This window comes from Periplaneta americana, chromosome 6 (genome assembly GCF_040183065.1).
Source record: "Periplaneta americana isolate PAMFEO1 chromosome 6, P.americana_PAMFEO1_priV1, whole genome shotgun sequence".
Taxonomy (NCBI): domain Eukaryota; kingdom Metazoa; phylum Arthropoda; class Insecta; order Blattodea; family Blattidae; genus Periplaneta; species Periplaneta americana.
The window spans coordinates 160,613,026-160,629,412 of NC_091122.1; the positions used below are offsets into that span (position 1 = coordinate 160,613,026).

General features: G+C 35.3%; 1 protein-coding gene across 2 annotated transcripts in view; it reads left to right on the forward strand.

Moving 5' to 3' along the window:
- The window catches only part of hoe1 (OCA2 melanosomal transmembrane protein hoepel1), a 98,639-nt gene that overhangs the window by 15,825 nt on the left and 66,427 nt on the right, over window positions 1-16,387 (forward strand). Inside the window, exon 4 of one of the 2 annotated variants that reach the window (XM_069829454.1) lies at window positions 614-766. The exons of the other annotated variant lie outside the window; for it this stretch is intronic. Within the exon in view, the coding sequence (XP_069685555.1) occupies window positions 614-766 (153 nt within the window). The remainder of the gene's footprint in view (window positions 1-613; window positions 767-16,387) is intronic. 2 annotated transcript variants of the gene reach the window in all.

Here is a 16,387-nt window from a genome sequence, read left to right on the forward strand (position 1 = left end):
AGTGGCAGGCAGGCGAGTTGTAAGCAGATACAGACATATAAACAAAATCCATTCATTAGAACCACCTGCAAAGCCTGGCCATAACAGTGAATCACATGTCGATGTTTATATTATAAAATCTGCTAAACCCTCCACACTTCTATGCCTCAGTTATATCCGTACAGTGGACGTATTCACACCATTAGCGTCACTGAAATCAGAGGCCTTTAGACGAAAGGAGACACGGTCCTGTACCTGCAGTCGAAAGCTTTTTTTTTCTGTGAGCACAATTACCGCGAAGACCTGAATTCTCGTAAGTGATATTGTAGTCAATTGCTGTAATACTTCACACTATTTGTACTGTAGACCTATAGTAAATTGCCTTAAAGTCCTAGGTTGATAACTGACTTTTCTTCTTGAAGACATGTCTTTGGAAGAATTTGATAAAAATACTGTCTTGAATTTCTTGAAATGAAGTATAAATTTGAAATTTAAAATGTCAGATTCGGTTGTAATTTGAAACTTAAGAAAAAAATGGGTTATTTTTATTTTGTAGTTTCTGAGAGAGTTTATCTGAAGTATATTTTAAATCGTTCCTTTCATATGTTGATTTACGTTTTTCTCACATTTGAAGCGGGAAATATACCAGGTTAGGTGGTAACAAGGAGTTCGCAACGTTCAGACAGACATCTGTACCGTGTCCAATGATTCCATCCTCCCAGAAGGCGTCAGTGTCTGCCGTCGCCGACGCGTGTCACAGGATCCTGAACATGGAAATGGGAACGATGTAAGTTTGCTCTTGTCGACCGTTTGTACAGGTCTTATTCTGACGAAATTAGGTATTGAAAGTCCAGTGTGTGGCACTATGTTCAAAGAATACTTTTGGAAAATTTTGGAAATGGTCTTATTGTTTAAGAATCATTATCCGAGCAATTTGTTTAGAAAGAATGGGGAGCATGAGTGAATTTTCCTCCAAATGTTGGCCCTCTTATGAGAAATATGATATAATCTCTCATGTTTATTAGCAGAATTAAAAAGAAAGTTAATTTTTCTTGACTATTACACTTTTACTACGTCATACTACTTTTGACCAATAAAACGGTACGAAAGGACGTCTTTCAACCAACTATGGCTGCTTATCGCACTATTTTATCACTTTCCTAGCATTTGTTTTTGTCACTTACCTAGCATTTGTTTATTTTTATCACTTCCCTAGCATTTGTTTTTATCACTTACCTAGCATTTGGTTATTTTTATCACTTCCCTAGCATTTGTTTTTATCACTTACCTAGCATTTGTTTATTTTTATCACTTCCCTAGCATTTGTTTTTATCACTTACCTAGCATTAGTTTATTTTTATCACTTCCCTAGCATTTGTTTTTATCACTCACCTAGCATTTGTTTGTTTTTATCACTTCCCTAGCATTTGTCTTTATCACTTACCTAGCATTTGTTTATTTTTATCACTTCCCTAGCATTTGTCTTTGTCACTTACCTAGCATTTGTTTATTTTTATCACTTCCCTAGCATTTGTTTTTGTCACTTACCTAGCATTTGTTTTTGTCACTTACCTAGCATTTGTTTATTTTTATCACTTTCCTAGCATTTGTTTTTGTCACTTACCTAGCATTTGTTTATTTTTATCACTTCCCTAGCATTTGTTTTTGTCACTTACCTAGCATTTGTTTATTTTTATCACTTTCCTAGCATTTGTTTTTGTCACTTACCTAGCATTTGTTTATTTTTATCACTTCCCTAGCATTTGTTTTCACACTTACCTAGCATTTGTTTATTTTTATCACTTCCCTAGCATTTGTTTTTGTCACTTACCTAGCATTTGTTTATTTTTATCACTTTCCTAGCATTTGTTTTTGTCACTTACCTAGCATTTGTTTATTTTTATCACTTTCCTAGCATTTGTTTTTGTCACTTACCTAGCATTTGTTTATTTTTATCACTTTCCTAGCATTTGTTTTTGTCACTTACCTAGCATTTGTTTATTTTTATCACTTTCCTAGCATTTGTTTTTGTCACTTACCTAGCATTTGTTTATTTTTATCACTTCCCTAGCATTTGTTTTTATCACTTAGCTTTTTTACAATTAATTTTTATATTTCAATATGCGTAGTGAATTAGTTCTCTTAAAACCACCAACACATACAAATAAATCTGATGACGCGCAACAGCTATAATCAATAGGATGTCATCAAATCAGAGTAATCACCAACGTCAAACAACATTTCATAAGCGAATGATTTCTTGAATGATTGAAATTCATACTTAACTTACGATTTATCTACTACGAAAATCATCGTATACTCTACGACATCCATAACCAACGAGCATTCATTTCAAATAATATCTCAACAAATCTGATTGCACGTAAGTCATTTATAATCAATAAGATGTCATCAAGTCAGATAATAAATTGAAACAGTAATCTCCGACATAAAATAACATTTAGTTCATTAGCGAACGTTTTTCAATGAAATACATACATAGCACACGAACATCATCTACGCAAATTATCGTATACCCTACGACAATCCTCAACTAATGACTATTCTTAAAATCTATTTTATCAATCATTATACATTTTAACATTATTGACAAATTTTAATCATGATTGTATATTTTATTTGTAACATGAGCTATATGTATAAAATATCCGTCCAATTCAATTTCAATTCTAAAGATTATATCAACAATTATCCTGTATTATTTGACATTTTACATAAAGCTCATGAATCTCATGCATTGCATACATACATTGTTCTTTATTCTTGTTATTTGTATAATTTAATATTATTATAGGTTCACATTATATGTTTTTGTTATATCTGAAGATGCCTCAAACGGCGAAAACGTTCATATATCTTATTAAATAGCAAATAAACATTTGCAAGTTGATATGTCTTAAGATTGAAAATTTATTATATACTTATTTAATAGTTAGCTTTTGTTTTTTTTTTTTTGTTTGCCAACATTTCAAACTGCAAATTCTTTACGGTACTACAAAATGTGCTTTGCGATCGTCATTTATTTCCCGCATAGATTGTCGACTGAAAATGGCGGCTCCGTTCAAACGTTTCGGTGAAGGGAACATTAGTGAAATAGAATTTTAGTAAGTCAATTAATATCTATTTTATTGTATTAGAGTACTTTATTTCTTCTAATTTTTATACACTTTCTTCTGTTTTTATTACTTCCCTACCATTTGTTCCTTTGTTTACCAACATTTCAAACTGAAAATTCTTTACGGTACTATAAAACATGCTTTGCGAGCGTCATTTGTTTACCGCATAGACAGTCGACTGAAAATGGTGGCTCCGTTCAAACGTTTTGGTGAAGGGAACATTAGTAAAACAGAATTTTAGTAGGTCAATTAATATCTATTTTATTGTATTAGAGTACTTTATTTCTTCTAATCTTTATACACGTTCTTCTGTTTTATTACTTTCCTACCATTTGTTTCTTTATTTACCAACATTTCAAACTGAAAATTCTTTACGGTACTATAAAACATGTTTTGCGATCATTTGTTTTTGAAAATAGCGGCTCCGTTCAAATGTTTTGGTGAAGGTAACATTAGTGAAATAGAATTTTAGCAAGTCAATTAATACCTAATTTATAGTATTAGAGTACTTTATTTCTTCTAATCGTCTAATAGTCGATTAAATCCCACTCTATAAATCAAAATCTCTAGTGAGATTACCGTTGATAAAAGCTCAAGACCAAACGAAAAAATTGAAAATGTATTTCATAAATCGAAAACTACATATTATTGGTCTGTCATAAATAGATATAGGATTTTAGGTAAAATCTGTTTTGTTCCTGAAGAGAAGGAGAGATTCGTTAAGTTGTATGAACACGTTTCATTAATTGTAATATTTCCACACCTGTGGAGTAACGGTCAGCACGTCTGGCCGCAAAACCAGGTGGCCCGGGTTCGATTCCCGATCGGGGCAAGTTACCTGGTTGAGGTTTTTCCGCGGTTTTCCCTCAACCCAATACGAGCAAATGCTGGGTAACTTTCGGTGCTGGACCCCGGACTCATTTCACCGGCATTATCACCATTTCATTCAGACGCTAAATAACCGAGATGTTGATACAGCGTCGTAAAATAACCCAATAAAATAAAATAAAAAAAATTAATTGTAATAATTTATGACGTTAGAATCTGTTTTAACTTATTTTATCTTTAAATATTAATACAATTTTTTATGTTTTCTTTATTTGTAACGATGGTAATCAGCTCGTTTCATTTTGTTGAAGTAATAAGCATTATTTCCTCTTTGAAAGATGACGCAACTTGCATCTCCTGGGCTAAGGATATTCTTAACGTTTACTTTATTCACATATAGCCTACTCCTGTCGAATAGCACCAAGGGGGCCGCCCAGGCTTAACGTCCTCGTCCGACGGACGAATCACTATCAACAGTGACATATGCCTTCTCTTCACATGCACTGAGGAGAGATTTGGGATTTCACCCAGGGGTTGCTTTTTTGACTTCATTGGAGCGTAAGGTTCTTGGATATATTCACACTCGTAAAGGTTCCAAATTGATAAACAATCTAGTAATTAGAAGTTGTGCACCGCCATCTCTTCTAGTCGCAATGTAGAAATTTTGCACGAAAATCTCCGACCCCATCGGGAATCGAATTCGGGCCGGCTAGTGTGGAGGCAGACTAAGGGTCGTATTCATAGACGAGACTTTGGACCAAAGTTGACTTTGGAAAGTACAGAGTCACCATTTTCCTATTCACAGTCGACACTTTGACGAAAGTAAACTTCAATCGTGACTTTACTTCGAAGTCGCCGAAAATCTAGACTTTGACTTTCGTTCGTGAACATAAGGAAAATGGCTGATATTTGGAAAATTGTTGAATTTTCCGAGAATATTGAGGACATCCAGGAGATTATTAAAGCTGCTAATGTTGCTTAGCGTATTATTATGGATTATAAATTAAAATCCAAGTACAGATTTGATAGACAGTAATAAATACCTCGTCATGTTTCAACTTTCATTGATGAATAATCAAAAAGGGTTGTCTGTTCCACCAATAAATAATATAATTAATTTCATCGCGATTTTACGCTACAGGTACCGGTAAGGATTGATGGCTTAATATTGATTTTGACTATTTAATTCTATAAACAATAGGTTATACAGTTGGATATGCAGTTAATTTATAATCCTGCTGTCGTCATAATAATGTTTTCTGCATATTGATTTCGAATAATTTTTAAGTAGTTTCTGCAGACAAGCAGGGAATAACTCTGCCATCTGACAGCAGGATATGTCTCATAGTCTGTCATTAGTGGCATCTTCATATCTTCAGAATAAAATTATTTTACAGTGAAAGAATTTGATAGCTTAATGTGAAACTAATGTAACTACAATCAATGTTTTATTCACAACAAAATTCTTAACAGGCAATACTATTTCATATGAAGTCCACCATCATGTTTTGTAGTTACGAATTGTGTTATATACAAGACTGTTCGAACTGAGTTAAGATTTTTTGTGGCCAAGTAGAAGAACAAATTATTATCGATTGGTGTAAAGATCTAAAAATGTCAATTTTTGTACTTACGTTAGTTTCACACTAAGCCCTCAAATAATTTATTATTCTTATGTAAAGCTGCAAGAACGGTTAACCAGCGAATAGGGATTATAAAGAATGGACACTTCGCTTCGGTACCTTTGATGTAGCCGGACTGATTTCAATGACCTTCAAGCCAGCTAAAGCGTGAGATTCTGCTTTCTCCCTAGAGTTGGCGCTGACATCACACCAGCTAGCAGTCGACACAGCGGAAATATAACACATATAATTAATACAGCTAGGTACATTATGTACTCAAATAAAATAAATTGGATCCATAAAATAATAAATCCGTCATTAACTGTAATGTCTACACTCTAGAGTTCCTTTATAATGAGAGTTGAGACGTTGACCCCAACAACAATTAAAATATGTAATGATGTGATAGCGCTGAAAATGGAAAAACAAAACTCTTACGAGAAGTAAAACCATATAGCTATATTATATTATATACAAATATTAAACGAATTCGATACTTGATTTTATAATATAATTTATTATATCTGAAATATAAACAATTATAATTACAACTAGTTTGTCACTGAGAAATAAGGAAAAGCTGTTAACTTGAATTTATTTGAAGCAAAGCGTTACTGGATTATGCAATAAGGTAGGCGATGTTTGGATCCTGTGTCTTAATCTATTCTAAATTATTATCTTAGCGTATGCTCGATTACACTAACCTCTAGCGCTTGAAAGTGGAACTGTACGCTGGCGCACAGAGAAACAAAACACAGGAAATTTCGCTCAGTGTCCATTCTTTATAATCCCTATTCGCTGGGTTAACTATCGCTTAACATGTACCGATGTTCAATTGTTTCATTGATTTGTGACTCAAAAGATGGCTTTGATTGTGGCAATGCCTACGCTATTTCAACTATCTATTAATTTAAATCGTTTAGAAGGCAGTGATTTTTATTGCCAACATTAGAATAAGATCGTCAAATCTCGACTTACCAAAGTCAGTCTCAGAAGCATTGTCTATGAATAGGACTTTTAACAAAGTTAATCTTTACTACGAAAGTCGACTTTGGGAAGTCTTCATCCAAAGTCGACTCTCATAGTAAAGTTTAACTTTATTAAAAAGTCCTATTCATAGACTTTACTACGAAAGTCGACTTTGGGAAGTCTTCATCCAAAGTCGACTCTCATAGTAAAGTTTAACTTTATTAAAAAGTCCTATTCATAGACTTTACTACGAAAGTCGACTTTGGGAAGTCTTCATCCAAAGTCGACTCTCATAGTAAAGTTTAACTTTATTAAAAGTCCTATTCATAGACAATACTTCTGAGACTTTGACTTTGACTTCGGTAAGTCGAGATTTGACGATCTTGTTCTAATGTTTGCAATCAAAATCACTGCCTTCTAAACGAATTAAATTAATAGATAGTTGAAATAGAGTAGGCATTGCCACAATCAAAGCCATCTCTTGAGTCACATATCAATGAAACAATTGAACATCGGTACATGTTAAACAATTGTTGCTAACCTTTCTCGCAGCTTTACATAAGAATAATATTATTCGAGGGCTTATTGTGAAACTAACGTAAGTATTATAGAAATTGTCATTTTTAGGTCTTTACACCAATCGATAATAATATTTGTTCTTCTACCTGGCCACAAAGAATCGTAACTTGTACGTATATAACACAATTCATAACTACAAAACGTGATGGTATAGTTTATCTGAAATAGTATTGCCTGTTAAGAATTTTGTTGTGAATAAAACATCTATTGTAGTTAAGTTATTTTCACATTAAGCCCTGAAATTATTTCATTGTAAAATAATTTTGTTGTGAATATATGGAAGATAAGATGCCACCAATGACAGACTATGAAAGCGACATATTATTCTGCTGACAGTTGGCAGAGTTACTCCCTGCTTGTCTGCAGAAACTACTTAAAAATTATCTGAAATCAATATGCAGAAAACATTATGACGACCGCAAGGATTATAAATTAACTGCATTTCCAACTGTATAACTTATCCTCTATAGAATTAAATAGTAAGAATCAATATTAAGCTATTAATCCTTACCTATAGCGTAAAATCGCAATGAAATAATTTGTATTATTTATTGGTGGAACAGAAATGGGCGAATCCAGAAATGCATATAGAGTGTTACTTGGGAGGCCAGAGGGGAAAAGACCTTTGGGAAGGCCGAGACGTAGATGGGAAGATAATATTAAAATGGATTTGAGGGAGGTGGGATATGATGGTAGAGACTGGATTAATCTTGCTCAAGATAGGGACCAATGGCGGGCTTATGTGAGGGCGGCAATGAACCTCCGGGTTCCTTAAAAGCCAGTTAGTAAGTAAGTATTGGTGGAACAGATAATCCTCTTTGATTATTCATCAATGAAAGTTGAAACATGACTAGGAAATTATTTTAATACTGTCTATCAAATCTGTACCTTGATTTTAATTTATAATCTATAATAATACGCTAAGGAACACTGGTAGCTTTAATAATCTCCTAGATGTCTTCAATATTCTCGGCAAATTCAACAATTTTCCAAATATGTCCTTTTCCTTATGCCCACGAACGAAAGTCAAAGTCAAAGTCTAGATTTTCGGCGACTTCGAAGTAAAGTCACAATTGAAGTTTACTTTCCTCAAAGTGTCGACTGTGAATAGGAAAATGGTGACTTTGTACTTTCCAAAGTCAACTTTGGTCCAAAGTCTCATCTATGAATAAGACCCTTAGTAACTTCCTTTCTTTGTTGTTTTACACTGGCGATTCACTCTATTAATTAATTATTTACCTAGCTTACGGCTGAACTGCATTATTTTAGCCTACTGTACATTGCACTTGAGACTGACGTTTTCTGAACTGGAATCAAACTATTCTTCGCCACGTGTTAGGCTAATATCGTACGGGGAAACCACTGACGCAAGTGAAGGTCAGAATCAATCTCGTTAATAAGCTACAGTAATGTATTAATGTCACTGTTGAATAGAACATAACATCAGGATACTGTGACTTCTCTAGTGTTATAGAGCAGGAGTGATATTTTTAAATCTTAGATAGTCCTTCGATGTCCTTGAGTAATAAAGGTTTCCGGGTGTGGTTACAGTTTTGAAATCTAATACTGGATGCAGATCGCTGAGTGTTATTTGATATACGATATTGTTTTCTTCTACGGAGCTACTTACTATGGAAATAAACAGGTTGATTCGTTCGAGGAAGTCCCCTATCGTTTGAACTTCGGCTACAGTTGAAAACAATTTTATTGCTCATCTATTGCATCACAGCTTGCATGAGTGAGACCAACGTGACCAGCAACGTCTGTTGCTGTGGAAAGTAGATTATTTATATGACTCGCAGCTTAGTTATGTTGGTTTCTGGAAGGAAGGCTTTAGAATGCGGTCATAGCTTAAAAGACAAACAAATCCAAATAAATAAAACACAAAATAAACAGTAGACTAACAAAACGCGTAACCCGTCCAATTATTGAAGAGACTTCTGTCCTTACAGTAAACCAGTGGTTGACAAACACCACGAAATTGTGACGTAATAGAAAGGGCAGGCCATAGTTGCGCCCCACGGTCAGGTAAGATGCAGCAGATAAAAAAGGGTCCCTGTTTTGTGGGCATAGTTGCGCCCCGTTCCCATCAGGTAGAGAAAAGGGGCATGGCATAGTTGCGCCCCGAAGAAATAGATAAAGACACTACGGAAACTCGAGCCTCGTAATCGGCCAACCATATTGATTTCTTATTCGATTTAATATTTATTAAAATGAACACCATGAAGTTGGCAGTACATTATTAACTGTTTTCTACTGTTTATGCAGCGATTATCGATAGCCTACCGTAAAAATGAACATCATGAATTTGGCAGTACTTTATTAACTGTTTTTCTACTGTTCATGCAGTGATTATCAATAACCTACCGTAAAAATGAACACCATGAAGTTGGCAGTACTTTATTAACTGTTTTTCTACTGTTCATGCAGTGATTATCGATAGCCTACCGTAAACATGAACATCATGAATTTGGCAGTACATTATTAACTGTTTTTCTACTGTTCATGCAGCGATTATCGTCAGCCTACCGTAAAAATGAACATAATCAATTTGGCAGTACTTTATTAACTGTTTTTCTACTGTTCATGCCGCGATTATCGTTAGCCTACCGTAAAAATGAACACCATGAAGTTGGCAGTACATTATTAACTGTTTTTCTACTGTTTATGCAGCGATTATCGATAGCCTACCGTAAAAATGAACCTCATGAATTTGGCAGTACTTTATTAACTGTGTTTCTACTGTTCATGCAGTGATTATCGATAGCCTACCGTAAAAATGAACACCATGAAGTTGGCAGTACTTTACTAACTGACATATTCAAATGAGTGAGCCGTTGGAATATGGGGCCTTAGCAGTCTTGACATTTTATTAGTGATTTTCACACCGTCTGTGGCGTATAGTGAGGTTAATTTTAAACGAATGTTAAGTTTAGTGAAAAGGGTAAAGAGTTAACAATTCATAATGGTTCCAAGTTTCAATTTTCGAAACCATGTACCGTAGGGTTAAGATATCGGTGTACAAACAAAAAAAAATGCAGTTCATTTATTGTATGTGATCGATAAAAAATGTGTTATTTTAAACAACATAATTGATCATATGCTAGGCCTACGTGATTTCAATGCAGCTACCGTTAAAATATTTTTAAGTAACTTATTTATTTTTGTACTTCCATCGGGGCGCAACTATGCCATGTCAATTCTACTACCTGATTTCTTCGGGGCACAACTATGCCATGTCCATTCTACTACCTGATTTCTTCAGGGCACAACTATGCCATGTCCATTCTACTACCTGATTTCTTCGGGGCACAACTATGCCATGTCCATTCTACTACCTGATTTCTTCGGGGCACAACTATGCCATGTCCATTCTACTACCTGATTTCTCCGGGGCACAACTATGCCATGTCCATTCTACTACCTGATTTCTTCGGGGCGCAACTATGCCATGTCCATTCTACTACCTGATTTCTTCGGGGCACAACTATGCCATGTCCATTCTACTACCTGATTTCTTCGGGGCACAACTATGCCATGTCCATTCTACTACCTGATTTCTTCGGGGCACAACTATGCCATGTCCATTCTACTACCCGATTTCTTCGGGGCACAACTATGCCATGTCCATTCTACTACCTGATTTCTTCGGGGCACAACTATGCCATGTCCATTCTACTACCTGATTTCTTCGGGGCGCAACTATGCCATGTCCATTCTACTACCCGATTTCTTCGGGGCACAACTATGCCATGTCCATTCTACTACCTGATTTCTTCGGGGCACAACTATGCCATGTCCATTCTACTACCTGATTTCTTCGGGGCGCAACTATGCCATGTCCATTCTACTACCTGATTTCTTCGGAGCGCAACTATGCCATGCCTAGGCCTCCCGATTGACCGCGGGGCGCAACTATGCCATACCGAATAGAAATGCAACCCGCACACCACTATCGCCGGGAGAGGGGTGGAGTGGGTATCTCCTCAGGTAATGCAGTGAATAACAGTGCAGAGACGGACTGGGACCAAAAAACGAAAGCTATATAATATTCTTCTATTTATTAACTATACACACTTTTTTTCCATGTTAATTTTTTTATCCTCCTATTAATTATTTTTGTATTATTAATGAAATAACATAAATTTATTTTCTTATTTAACATAGAAAGAGCGTATACTTTACATCAGCAGATATTTGAAATTAGAAAAACGTACCAGGCTGGTCACGAAGTTGTAAATTACACTACATACTTAAAAAAAACGTTGAAGTATTTTACTCCGATTAAGACATAGAAGCCGATGTTTTTTATCGTTTATTTCTTAATGAAATATTCAAATTACACTCATACGTAAAAAAAACGTGGATGTATTTTACACCGATTAAAACATAGAAGGCAATACTTTTTATTGTTTATTAATGAAATATACAAATTACACTACATACGTCGGAAAAAAAAAGTCGAAGTATTTTACCCCGATTAAGACATAGAAGCCGTTACTTTTTATTGTTCTTTTATTATTCAAGTTACAGGTAAGGGCGTGGTAGTCTTCATAACAAGAAGAATAATGACAAGTACATTGTTCTTTTATACTTCATTTAAAATTTTACAACAAATTAAGTATCTTATATTTTTGCCATCTGCACAAAATAAATACTTTTCCTTCCATGCTCCTTAAAATTAAGTTTTTACTTACTATCTGTTTTCGAAAAGACATCGAAACATATTATCCTACACACTTGTAACATTACATGCGTACGTCCTCTGCTGATAATAGTAATATACGTTACAAGAGCGGTATGTTGACGTTTTCATGGTCGAGGAAAAGATTGAAAAAACGAAACGTAGTTGAGGTTTTTTAATTTCCGAGAACATGAAAACAAACATACCGCTCGTGTATCGTACATTATTTTGTGCAAAGATCGTTTATTACATACCTGAAAGACGAATTTCTAATTAGTTGCAATGAAATCTCCATGTTGGTTTCTGTTTAATGACGGCAACTTCGGAAAACCAAAATATCTTTCTTCAACATTGTTGCTATAAAATGTTTTCTGTGTTTACTATACTCCAGCAGGCCGTGATATACGTCAGTCATCCCCCCCCCCCCAGTCTATCAATGCGAACTTAAAACAAACTGTAAGGTTATGTAATGATTTATTTTTCATTTTAATATTTTAACAATATTATTTATATAACATATTGCAGTAATAACATCCGCATATGGAATCTTGTTGATTTTGCACGGCTTCCTTAATGTTACTTGTATCAGGAATGCAATAATTTTAGTGGAGTAGTAGACTTTACTTAATTTTTGCAAATATTTAAAAACAATAATTAACATTGCAATTTAGGTGAAATTGCAGTGGTAAGTTTCCAATTTATAATTATTACTATGTTAAACGTCTCTAAAAATAATATGTTAAAAGCCTAAAGCAGTAAAAAGAATGTGGCGCTTAAGCGGTAAGAAGAGGGAAATTGTGTGTGTTACGTTGGGAATACTGAATGTGGTATTTCACACTTACCGCGTATTGGTTCTGTGCGGAAAACAAGCAAATACGCACGATCTCGCACAAACGTCTTTACTTATATCGAAGTGATGGCTGTAAACAGAGGGTGGGGATATGATGTCATTATTACGCTTGAGTGGAGACAGGGGCATGTGTCGCGACACAGCTATTGGCGATCACTATTCCACTTAATCACGAATATTCTAGAAATGTTTTTTTCGTAGATAATATTGCTATGAATTTTCCTAATAAAGAAACTGAGGAACTTCTTTTGGTAATTATGTCTTAACAATACTTAGTAACAGTAAAACATTAGCCGTGCATTTTTGTTCTTCTTGATGAAACATTTAAGCGGAAACTATACAGATAAAATTTCTTGTAAATCTTCCGCCTCTCGTCACTTGACTGTCTCCAACCTCCCCCCCCCCCCGCCCTTGCTTGTCTCTCCTGCTCCTCGTTTCTTGCTTGTGTTTGTCCCTTTTTTTACATTGGGGAATTTAATTGAAGTGAATTTATTATGGCAGGCAGAGTAACTATCTCATGCCCCCATGTTTTAGATTGCTACCAATGCACTTCATTAGAACCAGGTACCCAGCTTCGAAACCGTTAGTCCTGTGAACTTACAGTATATTTATTTTCCCCTTTTATCATATTATAGGAGGGTATAAAGGAATTTAAGAACGAATATCAGCCAAGGGTAAACGTGATCAAGGATGAGAATGGTGACTTGCTTGCAGACTCTCCATCAATCCTAAACAGATGGAAAAACTATTTTGTGCAACTACTAAATGTACATAGGCCAAATAGAAATGATCGGGACGAAATTGAAATACAAACTGCTGAGCCACTTGTACCCGAACCCACGCTTTCAGAAGTCGAAATTGCGATAGAAAATCTGAAAAAGTACAAGTCTCCAGGTATCGATCAAATTCCAGCAGAATTAATACAAGAGGGTGGAAGTGCATTATATAGCGAAATTTATAAACTTGTAATTGCTATTTGGGAAAAAGAAATTGTACCAGAACAATGGAAGGAGTCCATAATTGTACCTATTTTTAAGACGGGGGACAAAACCAACTGTGGTAACTTTCGAGGAATATCACTTTTGTTGACGTCGTACAAAATTTTGTCCAATATTCTTTTGAGAAGATTAACTCCGTACGTAGATGGAATTATTGGGGATCATCAGTGTGGTTTTCGGCGTAATAGATAGACTATTGATCAGATTTTTTGTATTCGACAGATAATGGAGAAAAAATGGGAGTATAAGGGTACAGTACATCAGTTACTCATAGATTTCAAAAAGGCATATGACTCGGTTAAGAGGGAAGTATTATATGATATTCTTATTGAATTTGGTATTCCCAAGAAACTAGTTCGATTAATTAAAATGTGTCTCAGTGAAACGTACAGCAGAGTCCGTATAGGTCAGTTTCTATCTGATGCTTATCCAATTCACTGCGGGCTAAAGCAGGGAGATGCACTATCACCTTTACTTTTTAACTTCGCTCTAGAATATGCCATTAGGAAAGTTCAGGATAACGGGCAGGGTTTGGAATTGAACGGGTTACATCAGCTTCTTGTCTATGCAGATGACGTGAATATGTTAGGAGAAAATACACAAACGATTAGGGAAAACACGGAAATTTTACTTGAAGCAAGTAAAGCGATCGGTTTGGAAGCAAATCCCGAAAAGACGAAGTATATGATTATGTCTCGTGATCAGAATATTGTACGAAATGGAAACATAAAAATTGGAGATTTATCCTTCGAAGAGGTGGAAAAATTCAAATATCTTGGAGCAACAGTAACAAATATAAATGAAACTCGGGAGGAAATTAAACGCAGAATAAATATGGGAAATGCGTGTTATTATTCCGTTGAGAAGCTCTTATCATCCAGTCTGCTGTCCAAAAATCTGAAAGTCAGAATTTATAAAACAGTTATATTACCGGTTGTTCTGTATGGTTGTGAAACTTGGACTCTCACTCTGAGAGAGGAACATAGGTTAAGGGTGTTTGAGAATAAGGTTCTTAGGAAAATATTTGGGGCTAAGCGGGATGAAGTTACAGGAGAATGGAGAAAGTTACACAACACAGAGCTGCACGCATTGTATTCTTCACCTAACATAATTAGGAACTTAAAATCCAGACGTTTGAGATGGGCAGGGCATGTAGCTCGTATGGGCGAATCCAGAAATGCATATAGAGTGTTAGTTGGGAGACCGGAGGGAAAAAGACCTTTAGGGAGGCCGAGACGTAGATGGGAGGATAATATTAAAATGGATTTCAGGGAGGTGGGGTGTGATGATAGAGACTGGATTAATCTTGCACAGGATAGGGACCGATGGCGGGCTTATGTGAGGGCGGCAATGAACCTTCGGGTTCCTTAAAAGCCATTTGTAAGTAAGTATCATATTATAGGATTATCTAAGAAATTAGCAAGTTCTTTGTGATAGTAGAAGAGAAAGAGTGGGGGAAGGGAAGTGGTCCGTGGCCCATTTCTTTAGGGCTCATCCCGACATTTATCTTATTACTCAAGGGAAACCACGGAAAAACCTTGAGCAGGATGATGTGTCGTGCTGACGACAAGCCAGTTGGCTTCAGTGGGGTCTGTATATGTTGAAGTGGGAGGTTGTCTCTTAATTATTATTGAAAATACAGATACATTAAACATACATAAAAAGTAGTGGCTAGTGCGGCAAATGCTGCAAACTGAGTTCATTAGACGTTTAAATAAAAATTTTTCAGATTTATTTTCAATGAAAAATACCAGACATTTTGAAAGTTATTGGCTTTCATAATAATGAAACATACTCCCTCCGAACGGTTTTTTTATGCCAAATGCATTTTCTTGAACATATCCACCTTCAGTTTTTGAGTTTCAACGCGAAAACGCAAGTAAGAATGTCGGGACGATCAGTGGGTTTTTCATGTGGGAGTAAAGCAACAGCTATTTCAGGTCATTGTGGATTGTAGGTGAAAGTTAAAGAAAGTCAGGTTTGCTATGCATAGACATAGCATCTTGGTATAGCTGCTGCATGTAGAGCTTGAAGTGTAGGCCTAGAGGGTAAAATCATTTTATCCTGCTAAGGCCCAATTGTATAAAACTCGCTGACTAAAGATCAACTTTGATCGAAGATCGGAAAGTGAATAGAGTTGAGACACTTCTTCTATTGTATAAAACTTTTCTGCGATCAAATTACCTTGGTTCAAATGCAATCTAAGTTCACGTGAAAAGGATTTGGCAACATCGCATAAACAGGTGAAATACGTGATGCGCGGACAATGTTATACAGGTTTGTTCAGTGTAGCCAATCTAGCGACTTTAACTCTTTTTCAACAACAATTTCTTTTAACTTTTATATTGCTTAAATAGGGATTTAGTCACCTTTTTAGCACCCCATAGTGACAAAATTTAATCTTTCTTTGTTGATAATGAGAAATCTAGCGACTTTACAACTACTTTTTGGCGACTTTCCGTACACTGTGTTGGAGACATTGTTTTTTTTTTTGCAATGTAAATAATTGCGGACAATAAGAAGAAGGTTGACTGTTCTCCAAGTTATCATGTTATGGTGTTTGATACTGCTAAACATAATAAAGCTTTATAAAACGACAATTTTCGTTTACTAATACAGTTAATTGAAAATTTATGAATGTACCTATCATATCCATTAATAATTAATGGTTGTTATAAACATAATATAATTATAGGTTATGTTATTTGATACTGCTGAACACGATAGAGCCTTATAAAATA